This window comes from Anastrepha ludens, chromosome 6 (assembly GCF_028408465.1).
Source record: "Anastrepha ludens isolate Willacy chromosome 6, idAnaLude1.1, whole genome shotgun sequence".
NCBI classification, from domain to species: Eukaryota; Metazoa; Arthropoda; class Insecta; order Diptera; family Tephritidae; genus Anastrepha; species Anastrepha ludens.
In genome coordinates, this window is record NC_071502.1 from 63,596,120 (window position 1) to 63,618,123 (window position 22,004).

At 36.4% G+C, this 22,004-nt stretch overlaps 4 protein-coding genes across 4 annotated transcripts in view; 3 read left to right on the plus strand and 1 right to left on the minus strand.

Moving 5' to 3' along the window:
- Nucleotides 1–196: 196 nt before the first annotated feature.
- On the plus strand, nucleotides 197–1,785 carry LOC128868586 (glucose-fructose oxidoreductase domain-containing protein 1). Its single transcript, XM_054110854.1, has one exon. It carries the CDS (start codon nucleotides 300–302, stop codon nucleotides 1,467–1,469), a length of 1,170 nt encoding a protein of 389 aa, XP_053966829.1. The 5' UTR covers nucleotides 197–299; the 3' UTR covers nucleotides 1,470–1,785.
- Nucleotides 1,786–1,862: 77 nt separating this feature from the next.
- Nucleotides 1,863–2,807, minus strand: LOC128868587 (charged multivesicular body protein 6-A). Its single transcript, XM_054110855.1, has 3 exons — nucleotides 2,640–2,807; nucleotides 2,447–2,556; nucleotides 1,863–2,391 (listed from the first exon to the last, which is right to left on the minus strand). Exons 1-3 carry the CDS (start codon nucleotides 2,703–2,705, stop codon nucleotides 1,908–1,910), a joined length of 660 nt encoding a protein of 219 aa, XP_053966830.1. The 5' UTR covers nucleotides 2,706–2,807; the 3' UTR covers nucleotides 1,863–1,907.
- An 804-nt stretch (nucleotides 2,808–3,611) lies between these two features.
- Nucleotides 3,612–12,237, plus strand: LOC128867090 (uncharacterized). Its single transcript, XM_054108188.1, has 11 exons — nucleotides 3,612–3,712; nucleotides 3,799–3,928; nucleotides 3,992–4,129; nucleotides 4,195–4,409; nucleotides 4,486–4,612; nucleotides 4,678–5,853; nucleotides 8,765–8,851; nucleotides 8,941–9,078; nucleotides 9,172–9,386; nucleotides 10,691–10,817; nucleotides 10,878–12,237. Exons 2-11 carry the CDS (start codon nucleotides 3,839–3,841, stop codon nucleotides 12,060–12,062), a joined length of 3,498 nt encoding a protein of 1,165 aa, XP_053964163.1. The 5' UTR covers nucleotides 3,612–3,712; nucleotides 3,799–3,838; the 3' UTR covers nucleotides 12,063–12,237.
- A 5,727-nt stretch (nucleotides 12,238–17,964) lies between these two features.
- Nucleotides 17,965–22,004, plus strand: part of LOC128867091 (uncharacterized) — a 28,077-nt gene continuing 24,037 nt past the window's right edge. Inside the window, exons 1-4 of the mRNA XM_054108189.1 lie at nucleotides 17,965–18,140; nucleotides 18,207–18,347; nucleotides 21,585–21,799; nucleotides 21,857–21,983. Of these exons, the coding sequence (XP_053964164.1) occupies nucleotides 18,066–18,140; nucleotides 18,207–18,347; nucleotides 21,585–21,799; nucleotides 21,857–21,983 (558 nt within the window). The 5' untranslated portion in view covers nucleotides 17,965–18,065. The remainder of the gene's footprint in view (nucleotides 18,141–18,206; nucleotides 18,348–21,584; nucleotides 21,800–21,856; nucleotides 21,984–22,004) is intronic.

The following is a 22,004-nucleotide window of genomic DNA, read 5'->3' on the forward strand; positions in this document are numbered from 1 at the left end:
CTTTACACACAACGAAATATAATATTTGCTTTCACGACAAAAACTTTTGTTTTTCTTCTTTGTTTATGGTACATCGGGCAATACTTTCATTTTTGCACCAAGCGACGTTTTATACGTCAAATGCATTGCAGCAACGAACGGAACGGAAGTACTGCGATAGGCCTATTAGAAATCATACTCTATTGTGAATTATTTCTTCACCTCTTCTATGAGGAAGCATAACTAAAACTGCTGATTTCTGTTATTTTTCTAAGATGAAGTACTGAAAATAATTGTAAACTCACGATCGCAGGTCAACAATGTTACCGGGTGTTGGAATTTTCGGGACTGGCGCTATTACTAAGGTGCTAGTTCCCCTACTTCGGGAAAAAGGTTTCGATATAAAAGCCATATGGGGTCCTTTGAAAGAAGCCGAGTCTGTTGCCCAGTCGCAGAAAATTGCATTCTTCACCAACAAAATCGATGATGTGCTACTTCGTAAAGATGTTGACTTGGTATTTATAGTTTGCCAACCTTTTCAACATGCAGAAATATCCAAGAAAGCGTTAGGAATTGGGAAACATGTTGTATGTGATCGACCAATGGGGCTTCATCAAGCAGATGCCTTAAAGATGGTGCACGCTTCACAATACTATCCGCGTCTGATAACTTTGGTCAATTATTCACTACGATTTCTTCCTGCATTTACTCACATGAAACGATGCCTGCAAGAGGAACTTATTGGACCGATGAATGAGATTTCACTAGTCGACATACGAGTGCAATTGGGTACGCTGTTTCCCGAGAAGTTCGATTGGATGTGCGACGCTGCTATGGGTGGCGGAGCATTAAATTTGGTGGGTAGTCACGTTATCGACTTGGTCAGCTACCTATTGCAGCAACATGCAGTTCGTGTACACGGATTGGTCCGTTCGTATACCAAGACGACGAATGCTGTTAATGGCATACGACAAATTTCAGCGCCTGATTTCTGTACATTTCAAATGGAATTAGCTGGCGGGGGCGCCCTCGTCACTGTTTCGCTGCACAGCCACACCGTTCCAGCGAAGGCTTTTTCGCAAGAGGTTCTGATTTGCGGTAGCAAAGGTCACTTAGTTGTTCGTGGTGGAGATCTATTTGTATTTAAAAACAAAGCCGAGCCACCACAGCTAAAGGAAGAAGCTGTGTATGTTGATGTACAAGACTTGCACTTTGCCACCTCAGAGTCTATGCTGCCACGACCTTATATCAAGGGTTTGTGCAAGATGGTAGGTGCATTAAAAGAGGCTTTCGCTGATAAGGATGCTTCGTGGGTGAAAGAACCCGTGCAGGCCGCTGCTACATTCGAGGATGGCTTATATGTGCAAGCGGTGCTAGATGCAATTCGTAAGTCAAGCGAAACAAAATCTTGGCAAAGGGTTAGAATTACACCAGAAACGCCCTCGAATCATGAACAGATAATGACTTTTGCACGGATGTCAACGATGTGAAATTTCACAGTAAATTTCCTGATCGTAATACTAGATGGGAACTGGGCACTTTGATAGATTAATACGCAAATCTCATAACAAATATTTTAATTCCTTACACCAAGATTGCTAAGTAATGCTTACACCTATTCGTTCAGATTTATGAAGTGAATAATCTGGCAATCAGAATTTTTTATAGTACTATGTAATATTTTAAATAATAATTCCTATTGGCTATTAGTGGTTAAAAAATGGACTTTGATTGGTTTTCTATCTTTATAAAGTTGAATCCATTATACATAAAAACTACTTGTTTGATTTCCGCATTGTTTTTTTTTTTTTTTTTAACTTTAGGCATATTTAAACAAAGTAACTTAGTATTAGTTTAAAGAATAAAAACAAATATCGAAAATGTAATAAAAGCGGATTCAATACCAATACTTATGTATTTATTTACATTCACGCTTCTACAAGCACCTTTTTGCGTTCATCCGATACGGTCTTTTGTTTTTTGGTCGAGACCTTATCAGAAGTAACAGAGGTATCGTCCTCCGTCACAACCGTGTCTGGTTCGGGTAAATTTTCCGTTGGCACCTCGGGTAACTTACTAGCTTCCTCTTCCGCTTCGAGTGCCTCCAATTCAGCCAATACATTATCTTCATCTTCGGGGCTAAGTGCACCCAAAAGTATGGCGTCTATTTCTTGTTGCTTTTCCACGCCTTCCCTCGTTTCATCCATGATCTTTTCTATTTCATTAACATCCATGAGGTCATGCACCTTTTTAAGTGCTGTATTGCCCTGTTTTAAGCCCTCAATTACTTGTAATTCCACTTGAGCAAACTCTAAATCAGCAGTCATTTTTTCTAGATTTTCCAATTGCTTATCCGCATTGGTCAACTGTGTTTCCTGAAATTTTTTCTTCCGGAGTAAGAGCTTGGCTCGTCTAAAACATAAAACACCAATAAAATGGAAATTTCAGGTATCGTTTTTCTACTTACTCTCGACGCCCCGTTTGAAGGCATTTCTTAGCTAATTCTCGGTCTTTTTCAAGTTGCAATTCTATTCGCTTCTGATATTGCTTTAGTTTATCTCGCTGTTGCTTCAGTCGCTGAAAAAAGAAGTGAAATAAGAGAAGCCTTTGTTAAGCAATAGGGGGAACTTTTCAAAGGACTCTTAGACGCAGTGACTCACCAGCACCGCCTTATCGTGTTCCGAAACACGGCTTTGCTTTTTACTTTTGGAAAATAGTGATCCCATCGTACAACAACACTTAATTTCTTATTTTCTATTTCTACAAAATATATTCTTAGAAAAGTCAAAACAAATAAAACCTGCTTCTTTTCAATTGAAACCATTCACAATAGCGCAAAATATTTGCGCACAATTTTATTCTCAGCTGACATCGAGTGCTAAAATATGATAAGGAAAAATTTCGTGGACAAAAAAAGAAACGTACGAACTGTTGATTACTGTGACAAAATTCGTACCTTAAAATTGTGCTTTAATTTGTGTTCTGTTAAAGGTTGAGAGAAAATTGTTAAAAAAAATCTCAATTAAGTGCTTTAAATTAATAAAATGTGTACGATATATGTTACTCAGTGTTCTAAACTTAATTTAAATGGTATTAAATTTCTCCCCGTTAAAAATTAAATAAATGCAGCCTTTGTGGAAATTGTCATGCATGCAAAATATTTGTGCATTCAATACAAAGCTGATGGTTAAATGGAAACAATCTTTGTTTAAAGAGTTCCACAGCCATGATACAGCCAAATTCATATAATAGAGACATTGGAATTATAGCACAAATTTCGTCACAATCGTCAGCTGTTTTTTTTTATTTTTGTATACAAATAGCTGCCACCAAAGTTTCATGATCTCTTATAATTCATTCATATTTGTGTACTTTATGAGAAATAAGACTAGAAGTATAATACAAAATGTAGAGAATAAAGAAGGAAGCGGCTTCAGTAAACCGCTAATTTATTTTTGGCGAACTTAACGAATAAGTGACTTCAGTACATGAAACAAACATACCGGTGTATGCAAATGGATGCGCGTGCAAATGCATGTGTGTACGAATCTTTTATGTATAATCTTGGCTTTTTACAGACTCTCGTTTATTCTTCCTATTCGTAAAATGATAAATTTACGGTCTTAGATGAATTCCACTGATATCGATATTTTATACTTTGCTTCAAACGCACAAATTGAATTGTGATCTATTTAATTTGTGTTATTTTACATTTACTATTTTTAAATTATAAGTAAGGGAATGTTGTCTTTTTTATTTTTTATTCTATTCTTATGCATTATATTTTATTTCTTTTGATTTGGCATCACTGGTATCAAGTTTTAAGAAATGCAACTTGTTACGTTGGCATAGTAACGCGATGTTGAGAAGGTGTTATCTACGGGCAAGGTTTTCACCTGTCTGCACGAGCCGGGTGCAGCAGATTGCTTTAAGAAATGTTAGCAAAATGGTAAATTAAAAGCTTTGTTTTAATTTGTGTTTTCTTGTTGATGAACTTGCATGTTCTTGGCAGACTTCGGACCAGGTCAAGGTACAGGTACAACAAGGTGTTGTTGTTGGGCGGGAAAGTATTCTACCGAATGGTGAACCATATTATAGCTTTCAGGGAGTACCATATGCAGTGCCTCCGCTCGGCAATTTGCGCTTCAGGGTAATTACTTGTTAACTAATTAAAACAAATTTATATTTGGTTTTATATAATACTTCTCTTTTCAGTCACCTGTGCCTTTGGAACGTTTTGATACACCTCAACTAGATTGTACACGCGAGAGAAAGCCATGCCACCAACGAGAACCCCTGACAAATGATGTTGTGGGTTCGGAGAATTGTTTGCATCTCAATGTATATGCTCCCGCAAAACGTACAGAGAAGCCACTACCAGTTATGGTGTGGATACATGGTGGGGGGTTTTTCTTTGGTTCGAGCAAAAAGTAAGTGTATGAGGACTGAAATGGTAACTTATTTCATTTAAAATCTGATAGTATCCGTCGTTATAACTATTTACAGCACATTGCCATTAAGTTTAGTTAGTGAGGATGTAATTGTAGTCACACTAAATTATCGTTTAGGTGCATGGGGATTTTTGTGTCTGCCCGAGGAAGGGATTTTCGGAAATGCGGGTCTGAAGGATCAGGTAAATCTAAAATATAACATAATATTACTTCCATATATTTGATGCTCATAACTTTTTGTCTACAGCGTCTAGCACTACATTGGGTTCATGATAACATCGCGTACTTTAATGGCGATCCCGATAATGTTACTTTGTTCGGAGAAAGCGCTGGCGCTGCATGCGTTCATTTGCACACAATGGCTACTCACGCTCACACATTATTTCATAAAGCGATTATGCAAAGTGGCACCGCTAATATGGAGTGGGTTTTCCAGCAAAATCCAGCGCAAAAAGTGCGTCGATTTTGTGAATTGCTCGGCTGTCAATCACGCAATACACAAGAAATGCTAAATTTTTTACAATCTAAGGAAAAAGTTACCGCATTGGATGTTCTTGTTAATACATTTCCCGTACTTTCACCTGATGAACGTCGTCGTGGTCTACCAATCACATTTAGACCTGTCATTGAGGATTCAAGCAGTTCTGATAAATTCATTAGCATGCCAGTAATGGAACGAATGCGCCAAACAGACACTTTGGCAATGCCAACTATTATGGGATACAATTCAGCTGAAGGCATTTTAATGCTGATAAATGCGGTACGTAAAATCGAAGAAATAAATCAAGATTTGACGCGCTTTGTGCCACGCAACATACCTCTGCCTATTGATCACAATGAAATGCATTCGTTGGCAGAAAAATTACGCAACTTTTACTTTAATGGCCACAAAATTACACATGAGATGTTCGATGCTATGACAAACTTACTCACTGACTACCACTTCATGGTGGACCTGCGAGTGGCTGTGAAGTTGCAGTTGCAATATCAGCCACGCGCACCCATCTACTTCTATCGGTATGACTATTGTGGCGGACGGGATCTATATAAGCGGTTTTTCCGTTTAGAACACATACCTGGCGCGTGCCATGCCGACGAATTACATTACCTTTTTCAAGCACCTGGTGTAAATCCCAGGAAATTTGAAGAAAGCGATAGGTTAAATGTTGAACGCCTTAGCGCAATGTGGGCTAACTTTGCTCGCCATGGTGACCCTACTCCACCAGAAAGCGTGGTTGCGAAAGAATTGGGCTTTACTTGGACACCGGTAAGAAAAACTGATGGGGAGGACTTTGGTTTGGACTGCTTAACTATTAACCGAGATTGTAGGATGCAACGTGACCCCGACAGGGATCGTGTGGAATTCTGGGAGGAAATATATCGCAATTACCCACCGTTGGATTATTCACGCCTTAGTGCAAAGTTATGATAACGAGAAACATAATAATTAGCCTTGCGAACAATTTTATAAGTAAAGATACATAGTGCTGGCACTAAAAATACTCGTGTAATTGATTTGATTTCTGAATAGAGTACAATTTAGCTATTCGTGTATATATGTATATGTTTGTGTATGTAGGGTTCATACTTTTTATTGCTTTTATTGTGTTTTGTTATTTTAAATGTGCTAAATTTGAAATTTTAAGATTTTAAAGTGGTTGAATCGATTCAAATCTATTCAAGGTGGTATCGGTAGAACAGCCGATTGAATATTTATTTGTCTTGTCTTTATTTACATTTTGTTTGTTTCCCTTTCAATTTGAAAACTTTGTAAACTTATGTTGCATATTTTTGGGTAAATTAATTTTTAATAAAAAGAAAGTGTGTTTTGGAACGGGAATGAAAGCGATTGTAAGCAACTTTGTGCACAATTTTCCATTCAGCCGTACTAATAGACTCGTATAGATGGTAATGTAGCGATATAGGTATGTACCTCATCAAATTCCTCAAGTCATTTTGCGAATAATTGCCGTGGGCTCCACTGGCTGCGGCATCTCTCATATGTATATTTGCTTCCATGTGCATTTATAAAAAAATTACAGTAGAGCATTTAAAGCTGATTCACGATATTTTTTGGATTTTCGATCCAATCATCAACCAACACAGCGAATTCTTCCGCCTTAGAAATTATCACCTTGTTTTGACAATCAATTTTGGTTTTGCACTATTGCTGTCACCTTGAATAGATTCACCATTTTTAATTACATATTAAGTTGTTCTAATATTTTTAGACCTAATGTGAACTATTTTGTATTAGTTTTTTATTAAAGATAAAAATTGTATTTAAAAAATAAGTTTGCGACCTCTGTATATGCGTAGAGAATAAATTTATTAAAAATAGCGATTTAAGGCGGCCGCAGCCGAATTGGCAGTGCCTTAGTTCGAATCTCCGTGCATGAACAACAAATAATAGAAAACGTCTTTTGTAATAGCGGTTGCCCTTCGCCAGGCAATGATAAAAATCCGAGTGTATTTCTGCTATGAAAAAAGCTCATCATAAAAAACCATTTGCCGTTCGGAATCGGCTTAAAACTGTAGGTCCCTCCGTTTGTGGAACAACATCAAGACGCACACCACATATAGGAGGAGAAGCTCGGCCAAACACCTAACGCAAGTGTATGCGCCAATTATTTATTTTTATTTACGCAGTTACGATTTTCTACTGTAACAAGAGACTTTAATTACAAAAAAATATGTTAGAAATGTTCTTTTCAAAATCAAAAACTTAGCCGCATATCGGAACTATCTTTATGGATTCTATATGAAACCGCCAAAAATATTTTGCAACATTAAAAAGAAATATATAGAGGTTTGTTTTTAAAATACCGAAATTTACTGAATATATTGAAAAAAATCTATTTCAGCTTTCGTTACAATTCAACCAAAATTAAATTCAAGCGCCGTAAAAGCAGATTGAAAAATAGTAAAAAAATATTTCAAGAATTTCTATTTCTATATTTAAACGAGATTTCATATTGAAAAAATGTCACGATTTCACGTTGAAAAAATTTAGTCATATTCCTTGCTTTATTTCGTCGAGTTGTACTATAGAAGTTTTCATCAAAATCAATTTTTTAAATTTCGAGATCTTGAAACTTAAACGAAAGATTGAAAGTTTGTATTGATATTTTCTGTGCCTAATATCTCAATATTTCATATTTCTACCACAATTGGACGTTATGGTGGCGGGTCTCAAAAACAGCAAAACGGCAATATCCCTGATTTTACTGTTGCAAAAAAAAAAATCAGTAGTGATTCGCAATTTTCTCTGAAAATCGAAAGTCATCTTGGCATCATTCCATTTAAGTATTGTTTTAAAAACAAGAACGCTATTATCAAGTTAGCGAACAGACCTAATGCCTATCAGACCGTGTGCACACAGGGAAACAACGCTTATCTATACAAGGTGGAGTGATTAGAGTACTTGATTTCCTCTTTTTCCATTCGCCTTTGATTTAGAAATGCCAGTACAACGGAATGACTGAAAATCGTTGTCGTGTTGTGAATGTGCGACAAATTAATTTTTCTCTTTGTGATTCATTCCATTCTTCTATTCTCTTTCTCTTGATATGTCCAATATAAAAAAAGTTGTTAATCAAATGCCACCACCTTGAAGAGAATCGCCTTGCAGGGAAACTTTTGTTGATTCAGCTTTCTGAATTCTCTTATGATGTTGTCCGTGTCGTTTACACAGGGTCACTCCGTTGCTTATAAGGAAATCAATTAAAGGTGTTATCAGTAGACCAGTTGATTTGTTTTTTGCCATATTTATTAGGTTGCTAGCACAAAATGAAATGACGTAAAGCCGTTTCATTCGCCCCATCGTCGAATGCATCTCACTCCAACTGCATGCCGGCCGTTCGTCTTTTTATTTTCTATTTTCTTTTATCGTGACATTCTAATGTACAAAACGTTTTTGTTGGTCTAGTGTCATCATCTTTAATGAATGCGCCATCGTAGCCTGCAATTGTTTTAGTTTTTAGTTTGCAGCCAGCAACAACAATGAAAAGAATGAAAACACAAAGCATGTGCCACTCTACTTTCCGTAAGTTACGAATTGCTTCAACAAAAGTTGCTCTGTATGAACGCGGTCTTAGCTGTTCGCTAAAATTGTTGGTACATTTTTTGTTTACAAACAAGTATGTAAGATACGCCAATAAAAATAAATCCAAAGCAAACCCGGTAAATGTATCAGAAATATTTTCTATGCGCAAATTTGTCTGGCACAAAAGTAAATGAATACGTATACTCAAAAGTATTAGCTAATTAATATTCTAATTCGTCTCTCAAACTAATATTTGCAGTAAAAATTGTTCTGTAGTTCTATGAATTAGTACAACAGATATTCCTTTGTGCAAAAGATGTTTCAGTTGTCTTTTTTACATAGACGTTGTAGTTTTTTAAGATTCTATAGCGAAAAAGTAAGTGGCATTTTTTTTTTGTTACTTTAGAGCTATCAAGTTTTAACTATTTGACTCACGTACATATTCCTTTAAACATAATTTAACAGCCTTTCAAACGAATCATAAGATCAGTGCGTCAAGGTGTTATTGCCGGACGAGAGGATCACTTATCAAATGGGATGCCATATTATTATTTTCGAGGAGTGCCCTATGCAGTTCCGCCACTTCGAGAATTGCGTTTCAAGGTAATAGAGCTTCTTGTGCGTATACATATATGTCATGTGTGCGTGCATACATATGTATGTACATATATGTAAAAACTTAGCTCAATCTTTCAGTCGCCTGTTTCGTTGGAATGCTTCGATCGTCCCTTGCTAGATTGTACGCACTTCAGAGATCCATGTCCACAACGTGAAGCAATAACAAACAACATTTTGGGTACGGAGGACTGTCTGCATCTCAATATTTATGCCCCAGCAAAATGCACCGCGAAGCCACTGCCAGTTATGGTCTGGATACATGGCGGTGGATTTACTGCAGATACTGGCAATAAGTATGTTTGTTATATAAAGCCCTATTTTCACATTAATTTAGTGTTTCGAAAACCCTTTCAATCATATGCTGCCGATTTGCATTAAGAATTAAGTTTTTCAAGTTTGCCACGATAATTTGAAATACGAAATGCGTGAGTATAAAATGGGTTTTAAATATTGAATTGTTGATAGGCCTGCTTAGCAAAATCGTATGCATATATACATACATACGTATGTATACGTTTATTTCTAAATCAGTTCTTGTGCTTCTTTTCAAGTCCACTCCTTGGACTTCTCTTCCGCGCTTTGATTTATTTGTATATTTCACTGTCAAATTGTATATGTAACGTGTAATATAACATAATATATTGAAAAAAATGAAAGGAACGCAGAAATTTTATTTGGTAAAGCAGACAATTCTTCGTTCTTTCTATTTTCTCGCACAATATAATTTGTTGTGATTCACAGCCGTTAGCTCTGTTATTACAGTCACCGTTGTCGTTTTTGTATTTTTAAATTTTTAATTTTTTTAGCATGCTCCAAAAACTTATAGAGATAAACGGGTTAGAACATCCCATACATACAAAATACAATTGCAACCAAAGGCTAATAATTTATAAGATAATTAGAAGAAAACGAGAAATCAAAGGAAATTAACTCGAAATAGCCATTATATAGTCATTACCTACCCTAACTTTTACGTATTTGAAGCCACATTCTTGGTAATCGGCTACATACATATCGCACCCTAAATACAAAAGGGTCACAACTCAAAATTTTCCACACTCGAGCTTGACTTGTTTACAGTAGCACAGAAAACAAACTATGTGACATATCACGCTGAAATTTGCCATGTAAGCTTATAACAGTCCTACCAAAAAACCATATATCATCTGCGGACCGTTTTATTGATAACGTCTCGTTCATATTTGAGCAGAACGTACATTTTGAGTTGTGACCCTTTTGTATTTAGGGTGCGATATATGGTATACACTGTGGGTGCCAGGGCGTATGGGTGACATTAGTAAGGTTTTGAATATTGTTATATATGTACTCAAAATATTCCCTATGCCCATAATTTTATGTATCCCCTTAGAAATTATAAATCTAATTCGATATTTTCTTCTATTCTATATAAATGCATACAATTCATATTTCTTCTTCTATCATATCACGTATTCTATCCTTACTGAATGTCTTCATGCACAACCAGTAATAAGGTTTATCTGTGTATGTATAAGTATTATGATTCTGCAAAACCAAATTTTTTTGAAGGTATTATTAATAATAAAATCTGAAAATTATATAACTAATTCCGTTTCAGGTATCTACCGCTGAGCCTTTTGGAGGAAGGTGTGATTGTGGTTACATTAAACTATCGTTTAGGCGCTTGGGGTTTTCTATGCTTGCCTGAGGCAGGTATTTGGGGAAACGCTGGTCTCAAAGATCAGGTACACTTTTACTATAATATATAGATATTTCTATACTAATATTATTATTTATCCCTATAGCGACTTGCACTGCAGTGGGTTCATGAGAACATCGAAAACTTCAACGGTGACCCTAATAACGTTACATTGTTCGGAGAAAGCGCTGGCGCAGTATGCGTGCAAATGCATATGTTAACTTCACAAGCAAGTAAATTCTTTCATAAAGCCATAATGCAAAGTGGTTCCGCTAATATAGAGTGGTCATTTCAACGCAAACCGAAGGCGAAAGTGCGTCACCTATGTGAACTGCTCGGTTGTAAGTCGAAAGACCCGAATTCAATGCTCGAATATTTGCAGTCACCCGAAAAGGTAACTCCTGAGGCAGTTTTGAGCATGTCATTATCTTTACTCTTACCCGATGAACGACGTCGTGGACCGCCTTTCCCGCTACGGCCTGTACTCGAAGATTCGAGCAGCCCAGACGCCTTCATTAGTACTCCGGTACTAGAGTTAATGCGCCAGAGAGACACTCTTACTATACCTACCATGATTGGCTACAACTCCGGAGAAGGTCTTACACTTTTAAAGCATTCGATGAAACAAATGAAGAAAGTTGATGAAGATCTTCAGCGCTTTGTTCCTCGTAACATCTCACTGTCTGCCGAACAACCGGAAATGAAAGTGTTGACACAAAAAGTTCGTGAATTCTATTTTGGAGGGCGTAAAATTACACCAGAGCACCTTCAAAGCCTATGTAATTTAGTAACAGACTATCATTTCCTCATCGATATACACTTAGCGACAGAATTACAAGCGATACATCAACCGCGTGCTCCACTCTACGCCTATCGCTTTGATTATACGGGCGGACGTGACTTTTACAAGCGATTTTTTGCATTTGAGCATCTAGATGGTGCCTGTCACGCAGATGAACTTCATTATCTTTTCCAACTGCAGAATGATGATCTGAACACACTTGAAGAATATGACGCACAAATCACCAAACGACTAAGTGCAATATGGGCAAACTTTGCGCGTCATGGTGAACCAACTCCTCAAAATAGTAACGTAGCAAAAGAGCTCGGATTTACATGGACTCCTGTTAGGGATGCGTCGGAGGGAGATCATTCTAAATTAGACTATTTTATTATTGATCGGAAATGTAGCATGCGCCAAGATCCTGACAAAGATCGCATGGAATTCTGGGATGAAATATATCGAACATATCCTCCATTAGACTATTCAAAACTAAATGGAACTATCTAAAATTTGTTTATTATTTATTGGATTAAATTGTCTAAAGTTTAAATTTTTTTTATAACGCTAGCCAATTTTTGGGACTTAAAACTAAAGCATTAACAAACAAGTTGTAAAAAATATTATTAATATGAGAGAATTCAATGGAAACCACTCGGAAATATAATTTAGATAACATGAACATCAGTTAAAGATAGAGCAACTCATTTTAGTACCTATCCTTGTTGGATAGGTGTGGGCTGACATGAAAAATTACTAGACATGAGACCAGTAAAAAGTTACACCAATATAGTACAGGTGCAAAGAAAACGGAACATACTCTCGTGAGAATACCAAAATCTCTTGAACCCTGAAAAATTAATAAATAATTGTGGTGAGCTTCTTCTATTTGTGGGGTACGTTCCACAAATGGCGAGACCTACAGTTTTAGGCTCGCAGCAACCCATTCGGCTATGGCGACCCTTACTCCTAACATTAATAACAAAAATTCTACCATCCGTAAAGTAATTTTTCTTCCACTTGGACATAACTGTAGTAAATGTTTCATTTGCAATTCTGATGAATTAAGCGTTTTTTGGAATAATTTCTGTGGTATGCGTTTTGGAATGGTTTAAAACTTTACCGGAAGCGTTATTTTTTTTAAAGGTAAGGCCAGGAATTAAAGTCTTGGGTCAGCCCATTGAAAGCGAGACAAAAATATGCAAAAGAGCCGCCACCAATTGTTATTAGAGAAATAAATGGAATTTGTCAAATGTTTCAACAAAAATGTATACCATTGCGATAAACGAGACTGAAAAGTACATGTATTGAAATTTGTACGCCGCCTGATCACTAGCAATGTGTCGCTTATCAAAACCGAATATCGTGACGGAACAAATGAAATCATTCTTGAAGTTTTGTGTAAGGTAATAATTGTTTTTTTGATAATTTACGGCACTTTTTATTAGTTAATCCAAGTTAGGGAAAAGAATGAAAAAACTCCACTTCTGAAAGAAAACAAAATTTCTTGCAGAGAAAACACAAAAAAATTCAACGTGGGGGCAATTACAGAATGCTGATGAGATGTGAACCGCGCTTTGGAAACACAAAAACTAAATAAAGAAATCACTAAGGACTTCAACGAAGACATCTTGACAATATCTCCCGAAATAGTTGAAGAAATATCTGCAGAAAATTACTTAAAGCCAAAATTGGTTGAAAGAATGAAAAAACAGATTATACACAAGAGGATTGGAATACTACTTATACTATCATTCAGAGCGTTCAGACGCTGTTTTTTTGTTCATTAACTAGTTTGTGATTTAAATTTGTTAGTGTGTTAACTTTTCGTTAATCTCATCACTTACTTAGCGCTTCTTCTCGCCTGTCCTGTTGTACTTGTTCTCCATTTCGGCATCAAACACACGTGTTATCACATCTACATAAAAGTCAGCAATAAGTACAATAATGGTGCCGGGATCTCCAGATAGGTCACCGAATGACTTTTCTGCATTAGCAGACGTTTTGGATAGCCCCACAAGGAAGAAAAAGAAACCTAACCCAAATCAAGACACTTTTCTCAAACTCCCTAAAAAATGCTCTGCACCACATAACCCAAAATGTATTTATATTGATTTCATCTGCCGACAAACTAAGCCACTTTCTCAGTTGAGCCCATTTGCTATTAACAAATCTATTGAAGATATATCGACGGAGATAAACTCTGGAACACTCGAATAGCAGGTAAGTGCCTAAAAACAAAATCTTTTCCAAGCCTATGTTCCATTAATGTAAAGTTACTTGAGACATTGAGTTCGGTGAAAGGTGTAATCTACTCGCCTTGTCTAAAGTACGTTGTGGAAGACGAAATAATCCGAGAAATGAAGGACCAAAATGTTACGGATGTCTATAAAATTTACTCGCCAAATTCAGGGTAAAACAATTTATACTGGACAAATTGTTCTAACCTTTGATCTTTTCCAGCTTCCTGACTTCGTGGAAGTCGCATGGTATAATCTCAAGGTTGAAACGTAGGGACAAAGGTTGGGACAAAATCAAAAATGGTGCAACAGTAATCCGACATGTGATAACTGCAACATCCCATCTTACAATCCCAAAAAATGTATCCGAACTCAATGCGCCAACTGCGGCGAGCTCCTCTTTGGGCAGAAGCTGCATCAAATTTATCCAGGCTCAAGAAAAAAACCCTTGAGGAATGCAGTACGGGCGAAGCGCGCCGTAAATATGTATAAATATAGTTTACCTCTTTTTGAACGGCTAAGCTCTTATGCCATGTGTCACTAAAAATGTGTCATCCACCGAGAATATTGCTGCCAGAAGTACATATAATAACAAACACACGAGAAATAAAATTTTGACAAACTCTTCTACATCATCAATACAAATTAACCCTACAGAAAAGCATAGCTTCCCCAATTTAACCGTAATATCCACTTCTAGTAGCGACTCTAACGCTGCTCCCACTATGCCTGCTGAAAATTTTTCATCCCCACAACAAAGCTCAACATCAGAAACCAACACTTTGCCATTCCAATCACCAATATTCATTTGCACTCAAAACTTACTAAAAATTATCAACTATGTATTATCTTAAAAAGCCGTCAGTACTAGAAAAGATGTCTCAACAGATAATTGCTTATAAAAACTACAAATCTTTCAACATTTCTCGCTTCTCTGAAGTCAACTTTACAAAATGCTGACCAATTTCCAGCCTTAATACTCTGCAAGGGAATATAAAGGTTTTTATAACAATTTCCTCGAACTGCAGGTGCTATTAAGCAATTCAACCCAAGTCTTATTTCTATTCAAGAAACTCATTGCTACAACAATGCTATCCCAGCCTTTCTAAACAGTTACTCCGCCTACATCGTAAATACTTCATCAAACACAAGAGCTAAACAAGGTGTTGGTTAATTTGTACAGACGCACATTCCACATAAAAAGATCGACATAAACTCTCATTTTCAAGTGGTTATGATCGAGATTGAAAATACCATCAAATTCACTGTTGTATCAGTGCACATTCCTCTCTGCCAAACATTTACTACCAGAGAGCTAAGCGGTATTTTCGGATCAGTTACACACCACTTGTAGTACTTGGCGATTTCAATGGGTGAAGCAATTTATGGGTCTTCAACTCGAACAACCGGCGGCCGCCGTAGCCGATTGCTCCCCATAAAAAATATCTGCCGTTAGGAGTCGGGTTAAAACTGTAGGCCCCTCCATTTATGGACAAATATTAAAAGACGTAACCATAAATCGGATTATGTTCCATTTCAAGACCACTCCCTGGGCTTCTCTTTCGCGCTGTAGGTTATTTGAATTTACATCCCTATTATGCCGCTCATACGCATCCAACCAAAATGAATAATATAATTAGCAAGTATAATTTTTCAGGTTTTAGTAAGCCTCTCGGTGAACTCGGGATTTCCCTATTCCAGTTTGATAGCTCTTAAACACGTTCGGCTAAACACGGTTTGATAAATTTAAAGAGCCTTGTGGTTCGGAGGTCCCTCCCTTTGTGGAACAACATCAAGACGCACGCCACAAATATGAGGAGGAGCTCGACCAAACACCCAAAAAGAGGGTATGCGCCAATTATATATAAAGGGTGTTTCAATTGGCGCGGGTCGATTTTGGCGCCCTGTGGCAGCCATTTTGTTTTGGTGACATCTGTCAAATCTTTTGTTTATTATTCAGTTGTTTATGCCAAATCATCATGGCAAGTTACACGATTGAACAGCACGTTCAAATGATAAAACTTTATTATCAAAATGAGTGTTCATTAACGCAAACGTTGCGTGCATTGCGTCCATTTTTCGGTAGACGTTGTGGCCCTTCCAATTTCTTATGACCCATATTGAACCATATGTGCCACACAGCAAACGCCATTTTATTCCATTTCAACATCTACCCACCCTTATTGAAAAACCCTATATATAAATGTATATATACCTATATGTGGTTCGGAGACCCTTGAACGAATAACCCTGGCTAGGAAGAACTTGTTGAGGCTTCGCGTTGGTGCATTATAGGCCTGTAGAATGCACGCAGTATAGGCTTTAAATTTATTATTTTACTATATATGCCCATGCAGCGATCAGCTCGGCAAACTAAATTATAAACAAAGAAGAGCAACTTGTTTCAAGTACAAGCGGGAAGCTATATTTCTTAAAGTCCTATAACTCGCTAAAAAATACATATATGTTATATCAAGGCAGGTTCTGTAATTCACTTCCGTGTGAGTCTAAATAAAATTTTCTGTGAATCCGACATTTGGCGTCCTGTGTTTTACGATCACTGCTCCATTTCCACTTTTTTTCTAAAATGAATTCCAATTCACACGAAAACTCTCGATTAATTGTGTTCGATAACTCAAAAATTTGTAATCGTTATTCCTAATTTTTACAAGTGAGCGCTAGTAGCGCTAAGAAATGATCCATCATTCCAAAATGGAGGTCGATGCAGTTTATAGTCGGAAACGATAAAATTAAAAATGTAACAATAAATAATGTGGTTATGTAAAGTACAGTATATTTATTTAATTAATTACCATGCTCTAATAAGTTTTGCAGTCCATTGCTATACTCGTATACAAACAGAAGGAGGAGCTCGCCCAAATATCTAACAGAGGTGTACGGGCCAGTACGTATACTATATTTGTATGTACTCGTATAAGTATAATGTCGACGGGTACTTAGAGTTTGGTTCCGTCGAATCTTACTTGGTTAAAAAATACTGTTATAGGAAAAGTGGGCGTGGGTATTGACTAATTTCGTTTATTTTCAATAGAAATGGAAATTTAGTCTTAACATACAAAAAATGAGCGTGTTTTTTATCCGAACGTGATAGCATTTACAGTAGCCCCAAGCGCGACTCGTACAGTTAAAAACAAATTATTTATTTTCATAAATCACAAGTAAAACAAAAGGTTCAAAAAAGTTATTGTATATTTTATTACTACAGTGGTATCAATTAAGAACAAAATAATTAAAATAAAATTTTTAATTCAATGCCTAAGTGAAACTCGTACGTTATATAAAAGTAAAGTTAATGCAAATATTAATATTTCCTATGCATGCCTTTGTTTGTGATAATCATGTGCAATCTATTTGGGATAGTTTTAAAAAGTTTTTCACAAAAGCTGGGCTCCATTTTTTGCCATTCGTCCTGAAGGACCTTCTTCGTGTCTACCTTTGAACTTTTGCTATGCTGGCGAACTTTCCCATCGAACTTTCTCCACATGTTCTCAATGGGGTTATATCTGGACTCTGGGCTGGCGTATCTATGGTATGCGCACTATTATATAGAAACCACGATCGCACATTATACGCTTTATGGTTCGGGTCATTGTCCAGATAAAAATGCAAATCTTATGATGGGAAATCTTCTGATTGATGTTCCTTGGCAATCTCTGCTGTAATGTTGTTCGGTAATCGTATAATCAGCTACTTACTACTTATATATATTGGCGATGTCTGTTATGTTAACAGCGAATGCCGTATTACAAATGTAAACCATTTTTACAAGAAAATTATAAATAACTGGCGGTGTAAACTTGTTGACATAATATTACTTCTCTCTTATTCTCAGTATTATGTAGTAATTACATTCATAATTTAGAAATAACAAAAGCTGAAATATGCGGCTGGTGGTACTATTAATGTTAATGTTCATTTTAGCATTAATGTTAATGTTAGCAGCTTGAGTTGACTCTATTGCAGAATTATGTAAATGTTTGATATTTCTAAAGCTTAACAGAATTTTTTAACTTTATACTAAGCAACAACTTTTCTGCCATACGAGTGTTTATGATATAGCTAATAATCATTTCGTTTCGTTAAGTTAAACTTGAATCAATTTAGGTACAATGAGCAGTTTGCTTGGTGTTGTTGTAGTGGGTACAAAATGTCACTGTTAAGTTCATTTCAAATCAGTAGAGAGTGAAATGAGATCCGATTAACTTCTTCTTCCACACTTACTCGACAACTTCAGACGTTGCAACTACTTAAAATGTTTCAAAAAATATTTTCACGTCCTCACAGACACTTGCAGCCGTGTAGTGCTCTCAAATATTATAGTAAAATTGTAAGTGGATACTGAGTTTAATATATTTATGAGTTCGATATATTATTTGTAAGTGTTTACTCGTAGAAATCATCGAAGGAAGTTAAAGTGCAAGTGCGCCAAGGTGTCGTTGTTGGACGAGAAGAACGTCTACCGAATGGGAAACCATTTCACTGCTTCCAAGGAATACCATATGCAGTGCCGCCACTAGGGAAATTACGCTTCCAGGTGAGTTTTCATTGTCACATTCTCAGAATGGCTTGAGTTGGTCCTTATAATAAAACCTTGCCCCAGTGAACCTCGTTAAATATCGACAAATAAAAAAAGTGTTTTTTTGTGATCCTTTATCTTTTTTATATTAGTTTCTGCTTTGCTTTGCTTTTGGTTTGAATTCCACTTTTGATATTAGCAATTTTTAGTATTTGATATACATACATGCCTATGTATGTGAATGTGCGATTTCTAATTTTTTTTAAATCTTTTTTTTTTAATATAAACGTTGTGTCGGAAGTCATGCAAGGCCACGATTGGATGGAGACAAGTGGCGGCCAGTGGTGTGAATCGTCCGTATGTGAACTGCATTTTGACAAATTAGATTTTGCGGAGTCAAATTCGAAATGTGTGGGGTAGAATATGAATATGAAAACAAATCTAATTAAAATGTTTTTTGATGGTCAACTCAGAAAAATGGTAAATCCAGATCGTAGAATTTGCTTTTATAAATTATAACACAATGCAGAGAAATATTACCTTTTTCCACATACAAGAAAGTTTTTTATGCAGGCGACTTTGATGTTTTCTAAGTAAAGCAGATCGGAATATGCATTTTCTGTGAAGTTTTTCATACATTAAAAAAAAACAATAGTTATTAGCTGTAAGTAATCGTACCCATCACGTCCATCAAGTGAATATCGTTTGCCATAAAACACATGTGTTTATTAAAAACATTTTTGTGACAAGTTGAGAAGACAAAAAATGTATTCGTTTACTTTTCCAGTAGTAATTCTAAAGCAGCTAAAGAAAACTATTGAAAATAGTAAGAAAACAGAGACCCAGTATAAGCATGCAGGTTTCACTCTCTGCTAATAATTTGTTTGTGAAATAAGAAAAATGAAAAATTCAAAAAACCGGAGAAAGTGTCATTGTACATTTCGTGGCGTGGAAATTAGATTTACTTACTTCTTGCTTCTTCCTTGTATTTACTCTTCTAATGCTAAATTAAATTTTCTGATTTGCATAAATTATAACCAGCTGGGTTCGATCATCTGTTTTTCCTGCGAGAAAATTGCTGGTGATAAAAAGCTTTCTCTCAAAATAAAATGAAATTTTGCTCTCTCAATGTATCCCATTTTACCAGAAATTTACGTATACCAACGGCAAAAGCTCATAGTTTGTAATAGTTATCACGTATTATCAAAAACTTCGCGAGTTGACCTAAAATCAAATACACCATATGAATTTAAATACCCATTCTACTGGTACACTGATCACTGTAGACTTGGTGGAATATTGTTAGAGATCATATCTCACTGCCCTTTTCAATAAACCAATTCATGTATACCGTATCTCGAAATCGGAAACAAAGAAAAAGATAAAGAAGAAAGCAAAGTGCTCTAGTCAATTGTGAACACTTCCTGAATGTGCATTCCATACATGTCAGCATTTTTTTCCCCTCATCACTGCTAGACTGAAAGTGAGAAATTCTTTCGTGGGGGCCATGTGAGGCCCTATTCTTCACTAAGGAGTAAAAGGAATAAATATACAGGGTAGGAACGGTATTTGAGGACAACTTCAAAGTAAAACTAATTAGTTTTTATTTTGAACAAAATTGAATGAAACTTCACGAGTTTTTTACGCAACATTAACTTATTTTATTATATATATGTACATATGTCTATAAAATCATTCCAACAATTTCCATTAGCTGCAATAACCTCAGCGATCCGGGTCTGGAAACGATTGTATGTCCGAATTAAATGTTTCTTATCCATATTGACCATAAGAAATGGTGCAATTAGTTCGATGTTATGTGGTCATCGAAATTTTCAGCCATCCAATCTTGTGTCACCATCGCTTTGTATGAAGGAGCAGAGCCTTGCTGAAAGATATATGGACTAACACCGCGTACACTATCAATCCAGAGTTTCACTACTGTCTCTAGAACCTCGATGTATGCAGTTCAATTCACTCGAATTTCTTGAGTATAGGAAAGTGGTGGGATGGCATGGTTGTTGTTGCTCACAGTACCTAAAGCCATAACAGTGGCTAAAAACTTCGTGTGTGCACCTGCCATTTCTGCGGTTGGTCTTTTCGCCTTGGTAAAATTTTTTTTGTCAGAAAAAAAAACCATAACATCTCAGGCGCTTCAGGCTGTTTTATTTTTCTTTATAAGGCGTTTTGATTGGATAACTCGCTGTTCTCGTCTTTGCTCCGACATAAACTGTTTTCTGTGCACAACCTAGGATTTACACGTATACCGGAGTTCTTCCGTCGTGCTGGGATAAGAACCTCGGAAACAATAAGCTCCCTTGCAAGGGCCATCATTGATTTTTAAGGGTACTCGTCAATGATCACTAGCACTTGTTGAAAAAATTCTACAGATTGGACAATGTCAGAACGTTTCTTATATTTTTTTGCGTTTTGCAACAGATTCTGCCGCCTGATGCCTGATGCCGCCTAATGCTGCCAATTCACAGCGAACTTTTTGTCCGAATGAAAGTTGCAGTCCTCCATGTCTTATCTGGAAAAGAGTAAAAATAAAAATTATGGTTTCGGGATGTTATATCCACATACCGTATGTAACCGTATAAGTAGCTCATGAGCTTATTTCCTCTAATAAAACCCCGACGTATTCGGGTATTAGGAATCACAGAGGTATGGGGATAAAGCGATTGAATGTGTGTAATGAAAAAGCTACGCCTCAAGTCCGGATTAGTATAGGAGCTTAACTGGCTATGAGGTCGGAACGGTTAATTAATTCAATTACCACTAAGTAACAGGAGCCGTAGAAGTTTTGTCCTACTTATTGACGAGAGTACGGTTAGAATTCTGCTCGATGGAGGGTTGCAATGCATCCGGATATCTGACCCATGGCACAATAGAGATTTCAGATAAAATTCGAACCCTACTAAGGTGTTTAATGTGTCCATTCCATGGAGAATACACTGCACACTCCACTAACGCTTGCCATATTAAAAATTTATTCAAGGTACTGTAATATGTTTGCATGTACTAAGGTCTGCAATCGATGTCGATTTTCTATAAAAAGGAAATTTTCAAAAGAAATTAATTTAACTAATATACATGCTACGCCAATGGCCAATATTTGAAAGAACAGTGAACGGGCATTATGTACTGATATTAAGAAAGTAGCAATCGTCAATCAATTATTACTAATATTATAATTATGCCATCGTTTTCTGTATTAAGTAGTTAATTTTGTCTTAATTTTATTTCAACCACTAGTCACCAGTTCCATTGGAGCGATTTGCCACCCCTGAATTGGATTGCACAAGGCTAAAAGACCCATGCCATCAGCAAAATCTTATCACGAACGAATCTTTTGGTTCAGAAGATTGCCTCCATCTAAATGTGTACGCTCCTGTTAAGTCTTTAAACCACCCATTTCCAGTTATGGTTTGGATACATGGTGGAGGTTTCCAGTTCGGTGATGGTCAAACGTAAGAGCTTTATTATTATAAATATCATAGCAACTAATAATAAACATTGTTTTTTAGATTCTTGCCACTTAGTCTTGTGTCGGAGGATGTCATTGTGGTGTCGATAAATTATCGCTTAGGCCTATGGGGATTTGCTTGCTTGCCAGAGGCAGGAATATGGGGCAATGCTGGTCTCAAAGATCAGGTATGCATATATATATGTATA